The sequence below is a fragment of the Lissotriton helveticus genome, chromosome 4_1, assembly GCF_964261635.1.
Source record: "Lissotriton helveticus chromosome 4_1, aLisHel1.1, whole genome shotgun sequence".
Lineage (NCBI taxonomy): Eukaryota > Metazoa > Chordata > Amphibia > Caudata > Salamandridae > Lissotriton > Lissotriton helveticus.
Window position 1 is genome coordinate 65524363 of NC_136063.1, and position 21045 is coordinate 65545407.

The 21045-nt window shown below is 48.8% G+C and overlaps 1 protein-coding gene across 5 annotated transcripts in view; it reads left to right on the forward strand.

The window, feature by feature from the left end:
• The window catches only part of GRINA (glutamate ionotropic receptor NMDA type subunit associated protein 1), a 226766-nt gene extending 206293 nt beyond the window's left edge, over positions 1–20473 (forward strand). For all 5 annotated transcript variants that reach the window (XM_078686431.1, XM_078686429.1, XM_078686432.1 and 2 more), the window contains one exon: positions 16850–20473. In XM_078686431.1, the coding sequence (XP_078542557.1) occupies positions 16850–16999 (150 nt within the window). In that variant the 3' untranslated portion in view covers positions 17000–20473. The remainder of the gene's footprint in view (positions 1–16849) is intronic.
• The last annotated feature ends 572 nt before the right edge of the window (positions 20474–21045 follow it).

Below are 21045 nucleotides of genomic sequence, written 5' to 3' on the forward strand. Positions count from 1 at the left end.
CTATGCCAAGAACAGATGCATACTGGTAAGTAGCATATTCCTTATGTTTCAAAATTCAACAGTGCAATTTCCTGAGACGGCAATGTTATCCTTCGAAGGAAAAACAGATACTGCATGCAGGTATAGTGCAGAGACTTTTGAGGCCAATCTCCTGGACTTGCGGTTAGTGTGGGGCAAGGTCCAAGGCTGCACCAACAGGTCAGCTCGGGCGGCACTGGGACAGCCGGGTGCAGAGCTGCAATACAGCATCGGTGCCTAAGGTTAGTCAATGGAGATCCATCCAGTCGGAAAGAGGATTCAGGTTTGGACTGGGAGGTCAGTCTGGCTGAACCAATGGGGAGCTCCGGCCTCGCGAGTCTCTGGGATGTGGGGACACCTTTGGTCCTCTGCTCCACAGGCCATGGGCGATGGGTGATCAGGTGTCGGTTTTCGTCACCGGGAGCAGTCGCAGTAGAGGAGGCCTGCTAACAGAGGCTGCAGGTGATGTCAGGAAGTGCAAGGTGGGCTTTGTTTCTGCAGGGCCAGGGGACCACGCTGGCACCATTGGACCACTTCAACTCATATTTGGAGCGGCGGGTGCAGTTGTGCTTTCTAGTGTCGAGTTTCTGCTGTCCAGAGTCCTCTCAGGTCTCTTTGGGTGCCTGCAGGATGCAGGGGAGTAGCTCTGCTATTCCACAGGGGTTCCTGGTTCTTGGGCGAAGTGCTGGCAGTTCTCCCAGTACTTTAGAGACACAGCAGCTGCGGGACATGTCATCTTTGGTGTAATTGTCGAGGACAGCAGACACACTGGCAGGATTGACACCAAGTCAGTTGCTGATCTTCTGTTCTTGCTGTTTGCAATTCTTTATGTCCATGTTCTTCTTTCAGATCGGCAGAATCTGATTTCCTGGTGCCAGGGATTCCCCTGAATACTAGATTTAAGGGTGTTAGTGGAGTGTAGGGCGTAGCCTATGGGCTACTGATCCCTGGAGTCCCTACACCCCCTTTATGATCTTTTCCTGTGGAAAGTGGACATAACCCTGTCCCATAGTTCCTATGTTTGCCATCACTAGAGCGGCAGACTCTGAAAAGTTGTATCCACTTCAGGTAGCCCACCTTTAGGGTGGTCCTAATCTGATGGGGGGGTCACACCTATCTGACTACAAATTTTTCCATCTGTCCAGGCACCGAATGGTCCCTGGACGAAGGAGGTTGGCATCCTCTCCTATGAGTCAAGCCAGATTCACATGCCAAAGGTGGTGGCCTCTTTGAAGCTCCCTGCCTTGGAATGCTAATTCGGAGGCGATCCTGTAGGAAGGGGTATATACAAACTCCGCCTGAGCAGGCTTTGTTCCTCGCCTCCTGAGAGCAAAGACCCTCAACCTTGGGGGTCAGAAACTCATTTATGGTGGCAGGCTGGCTAGGAGCAGTCAGCCAATACACCAGGGGCTTGTAGGTTTTCAGGGGGCACCTCTAAGGCACCCTCTGGGTGCATGTAGTAATACATCCATCACTGGAATCAGTGTGGGTTTAATAATGCGAGATGTTTGATTCCGAGCATCCTTAGGTTTAGTGAAGCCATCATGTAGCTGAGCAACTCGTTTTTGACCAGTGTCCAGCACATATTTATAATGGGTTCCCTGTTCACTTGTACTGGCAGTAATGGAACTGACCAGCAAAGGACAGATCCGCTCATGAAGTTGTGCCCACACATGTAGTAGAAGTTGGCCTGCTATAGGGGTGGCTTTCCTATCCTTTGTGCAGCGTCTGTAGGCATGGCACACAGGCTGCGTGCCATGTCGTGTTTTCACTTTTGTCTGCACTAAGACACACAACCTGCAATGGCAGTCTGTATTACTTTGGTGAGGGGTCCCTTAGGGATGCACAACATGTGGTGCAGCCCCTTAAGGACCCTCTTTAGTACCTCAGGGCCTAGGTACCAGGGGTACCTTTTACTAGGAACGTACAGAGTGCTAAAGGTATTGCCGATTGGGGTAAAATTGCACAGTTCTGGGAAAGAGATCTGGCACTATGGACCTGGTTAGTAGGAACCCTTTGCTCTTCCAGTCGAAATCATATCAAATAGCATTCAAAACGTGGGGGTGACCTTGTCAAAAAGGGGGCACTTGACTACATTTAAGAATAGACACTATTTACAAATTAATTCCAAACGTTAACAATTTCTTGATAGTTTCTTTAACTGCGAAAGTAGTGTGTTCTTAATACCGTTTTGCTTTTAGTTTTTTTGGGAGGTAGAACATTTACTTTACAAAGGATTGTAACATGAGAATGGGTTGCTGATGGGGGTGTTTTTTTGTTTGCCTACCTTTCTTCACAGTATGGTTTGCTGACAGAGGAGTTGGGAATGATATGCGGACACTGTTTGTTGTGGCTCGGTGGCGGTGGTGTCTGAGAATGGTTTGCTGACCGTGGAATGGGTTTGCTGCTTGCTGTGGGACTTAAAAGTGATTTAGTGACCATAATGAAGTTTGTTCCATCAGTTTCGCCTTCAGCCACTGACTCGCCTCTGTATGTATTGTGTGTTTCTTTTTATTTGGGTGTCTCCTACCAAACCGCCCAAGCTGTCAGGCTGCGAATGACCTTCTCTGGGCTCATCAAAAACGCAGTGATCTTACGGTCCCCCATTGCTTACCGTTTGTTGGCCCTATGGTCACTCTCATTTGCTTCCTTATTCAATAGTTTGCATTCCTCTTCTTCTGTATGCCCCTCCCATGGAGGCCTCTTTGCCATCATTCTGATTGGCTAACTTGTATCCTTGTACTGCTCGCTTTTATTGAACACCTCTTTCCTTTTTGTTACGAGCTTCATGAGAGTGCATGTGTTTTTAAGCTGCCTTCTTGGTGTGCCCACCCCTGCCAAATGCCCATCCCCACACACTGTTGCTCAGTTTTTTTTGTGTGCAGCTGCCTCCTTGTCTTGAGTGCTTCCTCCCTGTCTCTACGCGCTCTGTGTTGCTCTTTCCCTCAGGTATTCCTTGCTCTCTCCCTCGTATGCTTCTTTCCCTACCCCAGTTTTGCTTTCTCTCTTGTGTGCTGCTTTTTCCCTCCTCCTCCTCCCACCCACTCCCCGACCTGCTCCACCCCCACCCCATTCCCTGGGGTGCTTGTTTATTTTCTACAGTCCCCTGCAGCACATTTCTGTTCGTGGTCTTCTTTACACAAAGCACTTTCGTGCTACTGAAATTTCCTTTTTGTTTTATTTACCAATCCATCTTAGATCAATAATTAAAAATAATGGCGCTTGCGTAATTTCGGAGGCACACATATACATGGTGTTACATGGCGGGTGCATACTTAATCATTGCATTTAGCTATGCAACTAGCGGTCTTGTCATCACCTGTTATTTTTTTTGTTGTTTGTTTTGCCCGATCCTGCACAACATGAGCAAGCAGCATGGGCAAAACCAATCGGTCCGAAAGGCAAGGCCTGTCGGCTTTGTCAATGCTCGTTCTCTTTTGCTTCAGCGCTTTGTCTTCTCCCTTTGTACCCTCCATAACCATTTTCCCAAAGCAAAACCAAAGGGGATGCTGAACGGAGTGTTGAACATTGCAAGCATTCACCCAAGGTCAACTGATCTGGGTTTAACCCATCACCGTTCTTTAGCCCACTCTGCCACCCCAGTTCAGACATGGCCATATGCAAATCAGTCTCACCCTGTGCCTCATGGGAACAGTCCAGCCCGAGCTGCCAAGCCATACCTTCCCTGGACCGGAAAACACCCATACCACCAAGATTCCTGCATCACCATCACTCCTACACTGCCTGCGGGTACAGTTCCCCTATCCTCTCCCTCCAGCTCTACTATTCAACTCCATGTGGAGTGTCCCATATTATTTCCCCTTGCACGCCAGGATCTGGCCCCTCTTTTGCAAGTCAAGTAATCCTTCACGAAGCAGCAAAACGGTCTTCAGAGAGGTTCTACAAGAGTCTTAGTGACAAACATTCTTCTCGGGTAATACTTTCTTACATGGTTTGCCACATGGTTGCCACGTGATGAGGAAGTTGAGAGATATTGTCTTGTTCCCTCAGCGTTCCATCCTGCCCTTGGGTTTGAGTACACATGTACATATCTCTGGATGAAGTAAATCTGTACACACCAATAAATAATGGTTTAGAAGGATTCTAAGTGTCATCCAAAAGAAGATCCGATTAGCATCATCGCACTTCAACTTCAGAAAGGAACTGAGGACCCACTTATTCAAGAAGCACCTCATTCACAATAAATAACACACACATTCCCAACGCTAGGCATGGTTTGACTGACACTTCCCCGTACACCCACAATAAGAACTGTACCCTGCAAGTTGGTGCAATATGGCTAGGGTTGCAATGTACAAGCATTTGACATCCATGTACACACAAGTTCTGTACATACCAGCATGAACGCATACATTCAAACATTTGGCTGCATTGCAACTCCATATTTCTCACTTTCTCTATGGGACAGTGTACCAGCAATAGGGTGCTCCCAGAATCCTCTTGGCTATTTAAGGGTTACAAATCCTATCCTACACGCTTGATTGGGTTGTAGGTTGGAGTATGGCGGAATCCCTGCCGGCTGCTTGCCCCCTGCCTGGGCTTTCTAAGTATCCCGAGTGATTCCTGGTAAAATATGATATTGAGTCTGTGGAGCCTTTCTTCTTTTTTTAAAGCTCTCTCTCTTCGTCTGAAGGGTCCTCAGAGACTACTTGCCAAACATCAGCTTCCTGCAAGCCAGGAGCAGAGCCGTCTCCTTGTGATAACTGATCTATCCTTTCGTCCCATTCCTGATACTCTATCTGTGAAGAGTGATGGCTGATTGCTGTCTGGACTACTCCTGCACCAAGGGATGACATGACAAAAATTGTTATTGGGACATCCTCACACAGACCATAGAGCCCAAGAAGTGCCAGTGACCCAAAAGCACAGACTTGACAAGGATTGCTAGGTGGCCTCTTTCTGCCGAGCCATGAAAAAGCACAGGTGTGCCTGGAACTGTTAACCTATTGAGACCTAGCCACGTCATTCATTTCAGTGAACTTTAATTTGCCCTAGCAAACATACACCAGATCCTGAGCTACAAGGAGTTCAAGTAAGTTCAAATTAACAAGTCCCAATATTTTAGGTGCTCTTCATTTTATTCTTCATAGAAAAGTTTTTCTTTCATTCAACTGATAGAGTCCAATCTTCATATAATAACAAGAAACACAACCACCGCCAACACGTGTTTCGTCTAGGTCGTTAAGACCACTAGACTTCGTCAGGGCTGTAAATACAATATTACAAAAGACATAATCACAATCACATTCCACTAAGCAGACATTGTTATAAGAAAAGAGAGAAAAAAATATCCTATTTACAGTTATATAATACAAAGTGGCAACCGTACTAAGGTACCAGAGACCACATAAGTCTTGACATTAGCGCACAAAGTAATAAGTATTTACATTACATGTCATCCACAGTGAAGAGGATACATTGTGATAAATGAACAGAGAAATAATCCAACCACCAAGACACCCGTGATATCCAGAGTATGAAAGGAAAGAATAATCAGTGAGAATGGTAACCACCAAAGGAAAACCAAATCAGGATCGCATCTAATAGAATAGACCCAAATCGCACCCTAATCGGTGCTGAGACCTATCCCTAAAAACAAAAAGTGCCTCCCAACCAACATGCGATAAGAAAGTCAAATAACAGCTCACCAAAGTTTATCTATTTAGAGCTTCCAATAGGCAAGCGTAGGCGTATTGTTCAGACTGTAGATCTATAAGAAACATAGGACAACATGAGCACAATCCTGCTCAATCGTCCAAACCACCTGTATCTCCTAATAACAATTACATTATAAAAGGGTCCAACATAATAAAACTGAATACACTCACTTTAATCTCCAAATAGAAAGCGTCTTGCTCAAGGAATTTATCATAAGGGAAGGACAATCAGTCCTAAAGTCGTTTGCAATTATCCACCCAATCCATAAGGTGCTCGTAATATCTCCTGTTAGGTACAACAAAATCGGTATCAGATGTACATTCTAAGTAATGCATGCGGTTGGTTAATACAAGCAAAATGAGTCAAACTACTTAAAAATATTAATCCACGTAAGGACATTCTCCATGATAGCCCAGTCTTGTGTCCAAACACACAAACACCATGATTTCCAAAATCTATCCCGTTAACATCGCAATAGTTGCATTTCTATTTGCAAAACCCTTTACACAGCTACTAAGACCCAATTCAGCCAGGGCCCATGATCAAAAACATGCCGAAACAACATCCGACAGTACATACCTCCGAGTACGGGGTCCTGTTCAGGAAACAGTGTGTTCCTTCGTGTATCACAGCGTTCAACTCTAGCGCCATTGATTTCCTTCCTTATCTCTACGTCACGTTCGATAGCTCGGGAAAGGGAAATGAAAGTAGGACTATCCTACATACTGTTCAATGGACGCCATCTTAGAGTGATCATTAAGAATACATCGGAAGAAAAGAATTTCATGGTAAGCCAAAGTATCCCAAATCTTAGGGAAACCCCAAAAAGGATAGGAGAATGTCAGCAAAAAAGTAAAATTAAGAAAGTAAAAACGGAAGCCATATTAGAAGCCTCCATTATTGAAAAGCGGAAAGCTTGTGAAGACAGACAGAGTTGTGAGTCACATGACAGTCAAACAAGTGCTACAAGTGAACTGAAGTTTAAAAGGTAGCACACTGTAACTTACATTGTACAATCTTCACAACAATGTAAACTATGCAGGTTGCCGAAAAGTCCAGTTACAAAAAATATATATATATATATATATACACAGATGGAGAGGTCATCACATATTTGGAGCACAGGGGGCTGTTCTGAATGGCTATGACGCTAAACCAGAAAGAATTGTAACTCATCATCAAAGTTCAAACCCCACTCCACCGCATGAACCCGCATTATCCAACGCGCTTCCTGCTGTCGTAACCTAAGTTCGCGATTCCCACCCCTAATATCAGTGGGCATCATCTCTATAACATGGAAAGACATAGTCAAATGTTCAGTTTGGGCTGGGCAGTCCATGGCGTGCGCGGCTATTGGGACTCTATTGTCCCTATTTTTAAGACCCCTGAAGTGTTCACTAACACAGTCTTTAAGCCCACTCTGCCACCCCAGTTCAGACATGGCCATATGCAAATCAGTCTCACCCTGTGCCTCATGGGAACAGTCCAGCCCGAGCTGCCAAGCCATACCTTCCCTGGACCGGAAAACACCCATACCACCAAGATTCCTGCATCACCATCACTCCTACACTGCCTGCGGGTACAGTTCCCCTATCCTCTCCCTCCAGCTCTACTATTCAACTCCATGTGGAGTGTCCCATATTATTTCCCCTTGCACGCCAGGATCTGGCCCCTCTTTTGCAAGTCAAGTAATCCTTCACGAAGCAGCAAAACGGTCTTCAGAGAGGTTCTACAAGAGTCTTAGTGACAAACATTCTTCTCGGGTAATACTTTCTTACATGGTTTGCCACATGGTTGCCACGTGATGAGGAAGTTGAGAGATATTGTCTTGTTCCCTCAGCGTTCCATCCTGCCCTTGGGTTTGAGTACACATGTACATATCTCTGGATGAAGTAAATCTATACACACCAATAAATAATGGTTTAGAAGGATTCTAAGTGTCATCCAAAAGAAGATCCGATTAGCATCATCGCACTTCAACTTCAGAAAGGAACTGAGGACCCACTTATTCAAGAAGCACCTCATTCACAATAAATAACACACACATTCCCAACGCTAGGCATGGTTTGACTGACACTTCCCCGTACACCCACAATAAGAACTGTACCCTGCAAGTTGGTGCAATATGGCTAGGGTTGCAATGTACAAGCATTTGACATCCATGTACACACAAGTTCTGTACATACCAGCATGAACGCATACATTCAAACATTTGGCTGCATTGCAACTCCATATTTCTCACTTTCTCTATGGGACAGTGTACCAGCAATAGGGTGCTCCCAGAATCCTCTTGGCTATTTAAGGGTTACAAATCCTATCCTACACGCTTGATTGGGTTGTAGGTTGGAGTATGGCGGAATCCCTGCCGGCTGCTTGCCCCCTGCCTGGGCTTTCTAAGTATCCCGAGTGATTCCTGGTAAAATATGATATTGAGTCTGTGGAGCCTTTCTTCTTTTTTTAAAGCTCTCTCTCTTCGTCTGAAGGGTCCTCAGAGACTACTTGCCAAACATCAGCTTCCTGCAAGCCAGGAGCAGAGCCGTCTCCTTGTGATAACTGATCTATCCTTTCGTCCCATTCCTGATACTCTATCTGTGAAGAGTGATGGCTGATTGCTGTCTGGACTACTCCTGCACCAAGGGATGACATGACAAAAATTGTTATTGGGACATCCTCACACAGACCATAGAGCCCAAGAAGTGCCAGTGACCCAAAAGCACAGACTTGACAAGGATTGCTAGGTGGCCTCTTTCTGCCGAGCCATGAAAAAGCACAGGTGTGCCTGGAACTGTTAACCTATTGAGACCTAGCCACGTCATTCATTTCAGTGAACTTTAATTTGCCCTAGCAATGTGCTCAGGAGGAGAACAACCCTGTCCCAAGGCACCAACATTTGACCCAAAAGTCCGGTCACCTTCTTTCTAGGCAACCTAAGATAGCAGGGGCACCTCCAATGCTCCGCACAGACATGTCTGTGATGGATAGTCAACTCTCAGTACAATACACACAAAGACATATTTAGAGACCCTGTTATCTATTCAGAACTACCAGCCTTAACCATCTGCAAATTAAAAATGTAAACGCCCTGTTAGACTTTCAAAGAATGGGGCTGGCAAAAGTGTTATACAGTTACCCAACAGGGGGGCGTGGCCACGAGCCGAACATGGCGGACGTGTAGCGACCTAGCTCCGTCTCTTGCCCAAAATACTTGCCGATTATCCTGTCACCCTGCAACCCCCAACCGCCCAACTGTACTCCATGTGGACGCCGTAGGTGCGGAGAACTAGCGACGGTGACCGCGAGTCCCGAACCACCAACTGGGACCGGGTATAACTGTCGGCGCTGCCGTGGCCTAGATCCCTGAGCCGAGCCGCGGACTGGAGTTATCGCTTGTGCCGAACGGACTGACGGCGACCGGCGCAGCACCGAGTGAAGCCGGAGGAGCGAGGCGCAGCGCGACCCGACTGTGGCGTCTGGAGGGCGGCGCTGACACGACACATACCTGCAGGAGAGTGGCGCAAGCAGGGCGCAGTGCACGTGCCCTCTAGCCTGGTCCCGTACGGACACTAGGGGAGACCAGGCAGAGCACCCGGTACGCCGCCGCCTGGGGGGCCGCGACTGTGCACACGGTCGGGGCGTCCGACGGTTTCGCTGGGGGCAGCGCAGGGTGCCCAGTTGCAGACTGTAGGGTGCACACGGAGCCCGGACAAATACTGTGGCTCGCTCGCAGGAGGCGTTTGCTCCCGTACCCGGACAGTGGCGCGTGGCGCCATGTTGGAACCCTAGCACGGGCCGGCACTGAGGCCCTGGAGGTGAGGCGGCCTCGCACCACACAAGGCAAAGCCCGCGGACTGGAGCGTCGGCGTCCACGTGGGATCACCACCACAGCGGCGGGCACAACTGCTGCACCATACAAGACACCTCCCGATAGTCTCCTCGCGTGCTCCCTGTGCTGCATGCTGAGCCGCCACCTCGTGGGTCGGCACCGGCGGAGAAACGAGAAGCAACAACCCCCGACCGGGCACGAAGTGGTTCCCGGGCGAATGGTGAGCGGCTGACCCGCTGAGCGCTGCAACACACTGCGCCCCAACACACTGCGCCCCTACGAGAGGAAGGGAGGTACAAACCCACGACGTCCTTCTCGAGTGCCGGCCTGTGCTGCCGTCGAGGGCTTGCAGCTGCATCCGAGGCGCCTCTGGGATTGAAGCACGTTTGCCCCTGGGCTGCTGGGTGTGCGTGCGATGGGTGCTGCCTGCACAGAGTGGGCGAGTGCCCGAAGCCACGCAATTCCTGCCTGGGCGCCGCATTGGCAAACGAGATCAGACCACCGCCACCCTGCACACGAGATCCATGGGGAGGAACAGGACTAAAACACAGGACCAGAGCGCGAATGCGGACATGCAGTCCACTGGCTCGGAGGACCCGCTGGCCTCATCCAACATGGACATTATACCACCGACGGGCAAGGGCACGCAGGATGCAAAGCTGGACCTCATACTGGCCGAGATAAGGGCCTCAAGAGAAGCGCTGGAGCTGCGAATGGGTAATATGGCCACTGGCCTGTCGCTCCTTAGGGCAGACCACCTGATACCGAGCAGACGGACCACTCCACGAAGATAGAAGGCATGGAAAAACAGATAAAATTGCTGTGGGACAAGATGGATGACGCGGAAGGGCGGGCCCGCCGCAACAATGTAAGAATTTTGGGAATTCCGGAGCGAAGTGAAGGAAGGAATCACCCGCAGTTCGTTGAAGACTGTCTGAAAACGGTCGTTGGTCCACAGGACCTAACCCCGCTGTATAGTGTGGAACGTGCGCACAGAATGCCTGCAAGACCGCCCAAACCGGGGGCACCACCGCGACCACTGATAGCACGTCTCCTACATTATAAGGACCGGGACTCAGTACTGCGAGCGGCAAGAGAAAAAGCGCCGCTAAGGTTTGAGGATAAAACCATCTCAATATACCCGGACTTCACCCCGGCGGTGCAACGAGCCAGATCCACATTCCTTGGAGTGAAGCGAAAGTTGCGGGACAGGAATTTGAAATATGCCCTGCTGTTCCCTGCTCGTCTCAAGATACTGTACGAGAACAAATCACACTTCTTTGACCCCCCTGAGGAGGCTGCGGAGTGGATGGAGGTGACTCTGACGCCAAATACACAGAACTCGTTTGAGGAGGACTGGGGCGGAGGACCCTTGCACCAAGAGGATTATCAGCAGAACACAGCGAGGGACGAGCAGGCGAAAGACTCGTCAGAGGGACGGAGATCAGGATCAGACAGGTCTGGGAAAAGGTCGAAAGTGGTCCAACTGACGGAGGCAGCTCTGGCCGCCCACGATGCAGGAGGCATGGCTGACACGGGCAGCACTTCGGACACGCGCACGGAGGTGTCCGGCTCTGCATACAGCCTGCAGCTCTTCCCCAAGATCACAGCACAAATGGCGGATGATCTTTGACTGCACCCTTGGCAAACTACAGGTGGTAATGTATGAAACTCAAGCACAGGGACGAACTTGGGTGATGGGGACACACCAGCCTAGGGCATGCTGTGGCAACACCAGCAGGTACCAGGCAGGTGTACTGGACAACACCCCCCCCCAACGTATAGACATGTTTTGGTTTGACTTCTGCCCTCGTTGGGCAACAAGGTTTGGCCCTCTGGATTTTCTGCTTGGGGACCTTAAAGTTAGGGGGTTACACGTTTTAATGGCACTCGGCTCACTGCATACCTTTCAAATGGCCTTCCGACCTCAAGACTTGTTGGATACGCCCACCGCAGACAAACATGGGGACCCTTAATACCTACAAACTATACACCTGGAATGTACGGGGCATGGGGTCTATTCACAAGAGACACAGACTATTGGCACAACTTAACCGGAGAGGTATCGGGATAGCCTGCCTCCAGGAAACTCATCTGAACAGTGCGGAGAGCGCTAAACTGCTCAAGAAATGGAAGGGACAGCTGTTTTCTACCTCTTACTCTGTATTCTCGAGGGGGCGGCACTTTGGCTTAGGAATTCAATACCCTTTAAGGTTGTGGAGAAGAGGATCGATAAGGAGGGCAGATATTACTTAGTACGTGGTTTACTGGATGGCGCCCCTGTTGTGCTTGGCAGTGTGTATGCATCGAACTCCGGTCAATCTGACTTTCTAACTAGCATGAATGGTGTGTTGGCAGACTGGGCGGAATGCAAGTGGATTATAGGTGGGGATTTTAACGCAGTACTGGATATATCACTGGACAGGTCACATCCACCTCTGCACGCCACTGAGAGTAGGAGGCAGGCGGACGCGCTGGCGCAGTGGGCAGAGGGATGGGATTTAGCGGACGCGTGGCGTAACAAACACTTGTTGAACAGGGAATACACTTTTTACTCTCCTCCCCATAGATTGCACACTAGAATAGACCGATTTTTCTGTACCAAACCCTTGTTGGAGGCGGTTCTCACAGCGGAACATATGGGTAAGACCCTCTCGACCACAACCCGGTGGAAATAGCGCTGTAGTGGGGTAGGGTCCCGACGCCAATACCGACATGGCGCCTCAATGTGGAACTGCTGGAAGACACGGTCTTCAAGGCGTCACTTGCAGATGCTATTACGTCTTACTTCACCATAAATACAGGTTCTGCCAGCTCCCGGCAAGTGGAATGGGATGCATTTAAAGTGTCGATAAGAGGGGAGGCAATGGGCGCACGGGTGGGCAGGAGACGTGATGTGATAGAAAGCCTTCGGGAGGTAGAGAACCGCCTAGCAATGTTGGAAAGTGAGGCTGCGGGTACCCACCTACCCTTCACGCCGCTACAGGAAGCGCACATACGCCATGCTGAACTGTTAGAGGAACTGCGAGTACTGGACTATAGGGAATACACCTGCAAGCAACACGCACAAGCAGAAAGATCGGGCCCTTTACTGGCCCGCATCATACGTGATGTCCCTGCACACTTGCCCCTACTAGAGGTTACTGATCAGGGGGGGGTCCACGGCCACGACTCAAATAGACATTAACACTGCTTTTAGGGACTATTATGCCACATTGTACGGCCCACACCAACAACTCTCAACAGAGGCATTCGAGGAGTTTATGGAGGTACTAGGCCTGCCACAACTTGTCGACCGACAAAGAGACGACCTGAAGTGCCTTAATACGGTTGCGGAGGTCCGGCAGGCCATACGCGCGCACCCAAGGAATAAAACCCCTGGGACTGACGGCTTGCCAGCAGAGTTCTACGGGGCCTATGCCGACCTTATTGCCCCGCGCCTACAAGTGATGTATCAAGAGGCGTGCGCACCCAGACGCTGCCACAGTCATCCCTACAGGCGCTGATAGTCTCCCTCCCAAAGCCGGGTAGAGATGGAATGCACTTAGCTAATTACAGACCTCTATCCTTACTGAATACGGATTATAAAATCCTGAGTAAGATCTTGGCAACGAGACTAGCTCAATACATCCCTCATTTGATACACCCTGACCAATGCAGGTTCGTGCCTGGCAGAAGTACGGCAATGAACCTGCGGAGGTTAGGCCAACTCATGCTGGACGAGCAAGCAGGCAAGGGAACGGAAGGTTGTATTTCCCTGGACCTGAAGCAGGCCTTTGACTCCCTTAGATGGGATTTTATGTTTGCGACGCTCGAAAAATTTGGGATACCGCCCGAGTATATTGCATGGGTCAGGCTCCTGTATACCCGCCCTACAGCCCGCGTACGTACGAACAGGTGCAGCTGGACATTGCGAAGGGTACCAGGCAAGGTTGCCCGCTGTCCCCGCTCTTATTTATTCTAGCGCTTGAGCCGCTGCTATGTAAACTTCGGAAATTGGCACATCACAGGGGCATACACAGAGCCGGAGCAGTTCACGTGGTGTCTGCTTATGCGGACGATATTATTCTATACCTGCGGGATCTGAGAGGTGACCTAGACCCCATACCTAAACATTTTGAGAACTTTCGAACATTGTCGGGCCTCACCATTAGCGAGCCTAAGTCCTATGGCTACTGCTTCAGCGCTGCTGGTGCGACCACCCCACTGTCCTTTGCGCCTCACACTTTCCAGATGGCGGAAACAACCTTCCGTTATTTGGGGATTCAGGTGTATAGAGGAGCTGAAGACATGATTGATGGCAACCTGGGAAGGGCAATAACCGCACTGAAATCACAAGTACACTTCTGGACCGCATTGCCACTGTCTGTGGCGGGCAGAGTGGCCATCTCCAAGATGGTTGTACTACCCCGCCTGATCTACTACTTCACAAGCTTACCGTTCGAGATCTCGGCTACAACGTTTAAGGTGCTGAATACAGTCCTGACGGAACTGGTGTGGGGCTCGGGGCGGAGGCGCATTGGCTTGACCAAGCTGCAGCTCACCACCGGAACGGGCGGTATGGGAGTACCGGACTTCCGGGCATACAACTATGCTTGCCAACTACAGTGGCTGGCCTACTGGCTGGCGGGAAGAAATCTACATGAAATTGACATGTCGGAAGTGGACTGGTCAAAGGGGAAAGTCCACACACTGCTTCTAACTCGTTCGGAGGTTCCTGTGTCAACGCCCCCGCTGCTGCGACTCGCGATACACTATTGGAGGAAAGCAGTGAAATACACGTTACCTGCGTCCTCCTACGCTCCCACAATGCCACTTTTGGGAATCCCGCTGGGGACGGGGCTGCTGTCGAACCAAGCGCTAACAGCGTGGCACGATGCGGGAGTGACACAAATCGGGGATTTGTTTGCAGATGGCCGGATGATGTCCTCAGAGGACTTTCGCAACACATATCATACTCCGGGAGGACTGTTCCTCCTGCATGCTGGAGTGCGCCGGTATGTGGTGAAGACATGGGCGCCGGATGGAGAAGAACCTCTTACAAACCCGCTGCTGACGATGCAATACCTCATGGGAGCAGGCAGCCACCTGACTAAATGGCTCACGAACGGTATTAGATCGGGGAGGGCGATATCATTACAGCCCCTACGAGCCAAATGGGAGGGGGACATCGGCAGACCGCTCCGAGATAGGGAATGGGACAGAATCCTTAAATTTCCAAAGAAAGTGTCCAGAAACCCGAAGTTTAAGTTCATACAGCTAATGGTGCTACATAGGGCGTACCTAACACCTCACCGCCTGCACGCTATGTTCCCCACCGCAACTGATAATTGCCCCCGTTGTGGTGCGGATGACGCATGGCTAATACATATGATATGGGACTGCCCGAGGTTAGGGTACTACTGGAAAACGATACATGAGACGTTGCTTGCTCTAGCTCCTTCCAGGCCGATAGACCCCATAGACTATGCCATACTGGGACTGGGGCCTGCGGAGCGCAAGAAGTGTAGCTACACGATTCACTGATCTGGCCATGCTGCTTGCGAAACGCACGATCACAATGAGGTGGAAGTCGGCTCGACCACCGGACCCGGAGGTATGGAGGGCGGAGGTAGTGCGATGGGGAAAAGCCGAAGGCGAAACACTGCAGCACGAGGAGCGCAAGGGTCTCAGGAAGACCCCAATATCCTTAGATTGGTATGCTATGTTATGGGCGTTTGACAGAGGGAGAAGCGAATGGAGTCACAGAGTCTGACTCGATATCCACCGCCGGATAGGATGAGGGTAGTGTGCCTGTAATGTGTGTAGATTAATGTATAGTTGGCGCTCACTTACACTCAGATGGGAGAATACATTTCTAGGTGCACCGAATGGAAACCTTACGTAACTATTTGAATGCTGTCCCTGTGTGATCTGTGAAGGGATGTGAGTTGGAAATAAGCAATGATAAGTAGAGCCATGTAACATAAAGTTTTGCTACAACTATTTACGAGTGCCGGGAGAGGGTGGGGAAGGGAGGGGGGAGTTTAACATTGAATTCTTTGGATAAAAATGAAAATGTCTAATTGTTGCACCCGATACTGAGGATATGTGTACACACCAGACTGTAGAATATATGACTGTAAGGTGATACCCGCAAATGCACTTAATTATCCTGCTAATAAAAAAGATTTTAAAAAAAAATAGTTACCCAACAGAGGTGCTCATGAGCAGTTGGTGGACGGTGGTTTACTGTGCCAGGTTAGCTGTCTTTTGAGCACTCTTCCTGATTCAGCTGTTTCCATTACTTAGCTGCTGTCCTATGGAACTCCCTACCACTTTCCCTTCGGCTCAGCCCAGACTTTCTAACTTTTAGACGTTCTTATAAAACTTGGCTGTTCAGACAGGCTTATTTTCAGTAAGTTGTTGTGTTAGGTTCTTACTTCAACAGCGCCATGAAGCCCACGGGCGTACGTGCGCTTTACAAAAAAACCCTAACATAACATAACATTCAATGAATCTATTGGGTTGGCTGACATATCCAAAATATTGTTGACTGATGGAGGTACTCAGAATGGTTGGGGCTCTTGGTCTTGTTAGCCTTTGGTAAAATAATGTGTCTTGTGGAGTCAAGGTGGCGTTCTCTAGCTGGTTTAGCCCTCTGTAGTGCGATGGTGGCCTACTAGCAGTGGTGTTCTTGCTCCAAGGGTGTTTCACTTTTGGTAGTGTTCTGCACTCATCTGATAGTGGTGTTCTGAGGATGGTTATTGGTAGTTTTGTATTCTGTCTAGTTATCTGACATGCTCTCTGAGGATGGGCGTTTGTTAGTAGTATACTCTGCATGGTCATGTTTGGATGGTTTGCTGACTCTGATGATCTCTACCTGGTACACTGAAGGTGGTGTTTAATGGATGGAGCTGATGTGGTTTGAGGATGGTCGGTGATGATGGTGCACACTGCTGGATTTGCTGATGGTTGTTCTCTGAGGGTGGTTGGCTAATAGGTAATGGTGGTGCACTTTGTGGGGTAGGTTGACAGTGGATCTCTCACAATGGTTATCTTAAGGTACTGATCTTTGGCTTGCTCATTGAATGCAGACTTACTTACCGATTGTGATTTTTAGAAGATGTTTGGCTGATGGTGGTATACTTTGCTGTTTTTTTTTTTTAGGGTGGCTGGTTGACAGTGGTGCTTTGAGAATGTTTGCCTTAAGGTGATGGTCCTTGCCAGGTTAACTGAGGGTGCTGGTCTCTACTGATGGTGTTGCTGGAGTGAAGTCCATTGCCAATGTGTGCTCTGATGTTGCATTTCCTGACTGCCCCTAACACTTCTTTTTCTCTTATCTTGCAGTTCTTGGCCATCGATACACAGATGATCCTGGGTAATAAGCAGCTGTCACTGAGCCCTGAGGAGTACGTCTTCGCTGCTCTGAACCTGTACACAGACATTATTAACATCTTCCTGTACATTCTTGCCATCATCGGCAGGGCTAAAGAGTAGCTGCAGAGCTATGCATGGTGACATGAAGTCAACTTTCCCCCACGTTCTCCCTCCAGAATACATGTCCCTTTCCCCCTTCCCACCCCTCTTTCCTTCCCAATGCCCCCGTTGGACATTTAGCTATTCACCTGGCCGGAATGTGAGCGTCTCAACTTCCCCACACACTTTTCAGATCATAAACGCCTCAAGGCACCCCCTAGATCCTTCCCCTGTTTGACTTTGTATTGATTTTTTTCAGTGTAGTGTTTTGAAACTGTTTCTTGATGCGGGAGGCGTCTTGCCTGGGCTGTGCTCTTATAATGCACTGTCCGGTGTGGTGCACCGCCTTTTCATATCGCTGTAGGTCACTTGATGAAGCGAAGGTCTGAAATCCTGAATACTCGCTGGCCCTGGGGTCTGCCTCATTAGATATCCGCATGGTACGGTCATCTTCATTTCATCTGGGCAATCGAAGGCCTCACGGGTATAGTTTTCTTGTAGCATTTGACTCGCGGGTAGCACTGGAAGATGTGCCAGGAGGGAATATTCAGGAGCAATGAGAAATACATATGTATGAAGATGTGTTTGTAAATAATTAGCACTTGTATATAGCCGTAGCGTTCTTTATATACAGGTATTTCTTTGTACACAAGCAAGCCCTCCTTACCCATCGATGCAGTCTACTACTCCAGGGTTGAGGTGGGATTAGGTGGGGGAGTCAGCCATTTTGGTAAATGGAAAGTCATGCCTGAAGCAACAAATGCACGTACAATAAGCTTTTCCGGCCCTGAGCAGCTATCCTCATGGACTTTGCTTACATGGGCTTTAGATCCACGCCAGCTTTTATACTGTTCCAAGACCAGTCACAGCCAGTTGGCACCCTTCCACTTCTGTCTGAGAAGAAGAACCCTCTTTTCTGCTTCCTTTACCACCCGAGTGGCACCTGTTGGTTGGGACTACTCATCAGAGAAACACTGAACATGCGTTTGAGTCCCAGTGATTGCTCCAACACACAGGACTGAGGTACCTGTATCCTGCGCGTCCATCTTGAAGCGACGAGCAATGGTGGAAGTATCTCATTGTTCGCTAGTGACACAGGGGTGAGGACAGGCACTCTCAGATGCCCAATATCAAACTTGGGGTCTCGGTCACCCACTGAGAAGGCACTGACAGAGGTTTTAGGTTAAATGGAAGAACTTAACAAATACTAATTGTAAAATAAATAAATAAATTGAGATGAAGAGAGGAAAACTAGAACAACATTAGGTATCTGAGTGTTTCCCCAAAAACTCGATGGAATATAAATGTGACTTTGAACTTCAACTTGGCTATCACTGGAAGTCAATAAAGAGCACTTGGAGCCATATACACCTGACCTGGTCTCATCAGGCTGAGCCATGGCAATCCGTTATCGTGCCGCTCGGCTTTTGGCTACCAGGTTTAAAAAACAGCCAAGTTTATAAACCAACCTTCTGAAGGACTTTACCTCTAAGAGACCATCATGCTTACTTTTACTAGGGGGTCTAAGGGGTGTTCATCCACAGCTTCCCCGTGATAAGGCGAAGATGGATTAGAATTGGGAGCTTTGTTTTGGGGTGTAGAGAATTTACCTTCCCCTTTAATACGTGTGTCCTGGACTCAACGCGCTTCTTTTTACACTGTTTTCCTTGATGTTGTCTTTAATATTGAGTCCCTGCTACTTCATATGTAGATGTTGTGAGCCTAACTTATCTGATACCTGCTATCTGCCAGATATTTTCTCCAAGAGTAAACGTTCAACTGGGTGTGAGGCAGCGTCTGTTTACTATTTGCTGCTTGTGCCTGAGGTCACTGGGTGAGGGGTTGTTTGCTACTTCTATCCGAGATCCCTCAAGGAGAGCAGCACAGGCTTGCTGCTTGTATCCGGGGTCACTCAGGGTTGATTCAGCCTCTTGATGCTTGCATTTTCAGCTAATGTCCATGGGGCAGTCCTTGTTTTCTGGTTGTAGCAAGGCTCCCTGGGTGAGAAGCAAACCCTACATACTACTCTTGCCTGAGATCCCCTAGTGAGGGGCAGAACCTGCTTGCTACTCTTAGCTCATATTCCTAAGTGAGAGCTAGAACCTGCTTGCTGCTAACCTGAGATTCCTAAGTGAAAGGAGGGACCTGCTTGCTGCTCTTAAGATTCCCAAGTGACAGGCGGAACCTGCTTTCTGCTCTTAAGATTCCCAAGTGAAAGGCGGAACCTGCTTTCTGCTCTTAAGATTCCCAAGTGAAAGGCGGAACCTGCTTTCTGCTCTTAAGATTCCCAAGTGAAAGGCGGAACCTGCTTGGTGCTCTAAGATTCCCGAGTGAAAGGCGGAACCTGCTTGCTGCTCTTAAGATTCCCAAGTGAAAGGCGGAACCTGCTTGATGCTCTTATCTTAGATCCCAAAGTGAGAGGCAGAACCTGTTTAATGTATTTATTAGTGCTGTTATTTGAAATCCCAAAGTGAGAGGCAGAACCTACTGGCTCTCTCTTGCTATCTGTGCTCACTAGTTGGACGCCCACCTGTTTCCTGCTTGTATGTGAGATTACTGGACAACAGGCAGCCTCTGGCTGCTACTTTATCATGTCTCACTGAGTGAGAGGTTCCTCCTGCTCTATTTGCTGCTTGGATCTGCACTGGCAGTATGCAGTGAAAGGGTTCATGTGTGGTGGCCAAAGCATACCAAAACTGCATAAACCACTGTATCATACCTTTTATTTTCTAATGCTCTATACAGAGTGAACTCGAGGACTTGACAGCTCTGTTCACAGAGGTCACCAGACCAGAAAATAATTGATAGTAGAAATAGAATTGTAGACCTTCCTTGTTTACTAAAGCCAGATGGTGATTGGACACTGGACTAAACGAATACGGCTGCGAGTTAGCCACCCACAGATGCAGCAGTAGACTGTACCTCGGGGGGGGAGGTAGGGGAGGGGGGGTTTATTTCAGGATGATCATAATTCTCAGAAGCGTGTTCTAAATTTCAGGATGCAGAAGAGGGCCTGGCATGGCATGGCATTGTTGGCAGCTGGAGCCTCAGGTAGGAAGTTGGTGGACTTTGAGGTGCCTGAAAGACTGGTGCTGGATTGAGCACGGCAAAGTTAGTTCATATTCTGCTTAACAAGTGGCTGAATGGGTGGGAGGATGGGGAAAGTATCTGGCAATGCAACCTGGTTACAGAAAGCTGGAGGAAGAGGCCCTTGGGCTGCATCCCCTGGTTACCACCTATACCTCATTACCACACTTTATTCTGTGCTTCTCCGTAAGAGGGTGTCCTTGATGCCACCACTGCGGCTGCTGCTGCTCTGTAACTGTGAATGTGCTCAGGTGCTCGTTGTCCCTGCATGCTGAGAGGAGCCTGCCTGACATTCTGTATCCCAAACGTCAGACCCCCACTTGTACACCCCTAACCTCACCTGTTATTTCTTTATTCTGCCCTCTCTGTGAGAAACTGGAACCAATAAAGAAAGACGAATGTATGCTATGAACCGCCTGTGTCTCTTCTTATGTTTGATCCCATAAGGAACATGATTTGGGTAATGCATGGCACAGCAACAATAACCGCTGTCAGCTGAGTAAAAACGTAGCCTGAGAATCCAGGCTGCGGAGAGGCAGCTGTAGCAAGCTATGGATGCAGAGGTACTTTCAGTTCTCATGTGTAAAATTCTTCTTAGAACAGCCCAGGTGGTTTAGGACAAATACTCCACACCTGTATCCTTAATCAATGTTTCATAGATGCACAAATCTAATAAAACCTGTAGCCATGGGTGTGTTCTGCTCAGCGCAATAAAAGGAGTGTTACTCCACCACTTCACACAATAGGATAGGTAGACATGCCATTAATAATAATAATAATAATAATAAAAATATTTATAAAGCGCCTGGCTGCACAAGACTGTGTGTCCCCGCGCTAACTGCTTACAATTCATAAACTGAGGAAGATGAAACCTGAGGGAGTAAGGACAGCAATTATTTAGGGAATAGAAGAGTTTTCAATTTGGCCCTGAATAGTGTTTCGGAGGGTTCCATCCGAAGAGGAAGTGGAAGGGCGTTCCA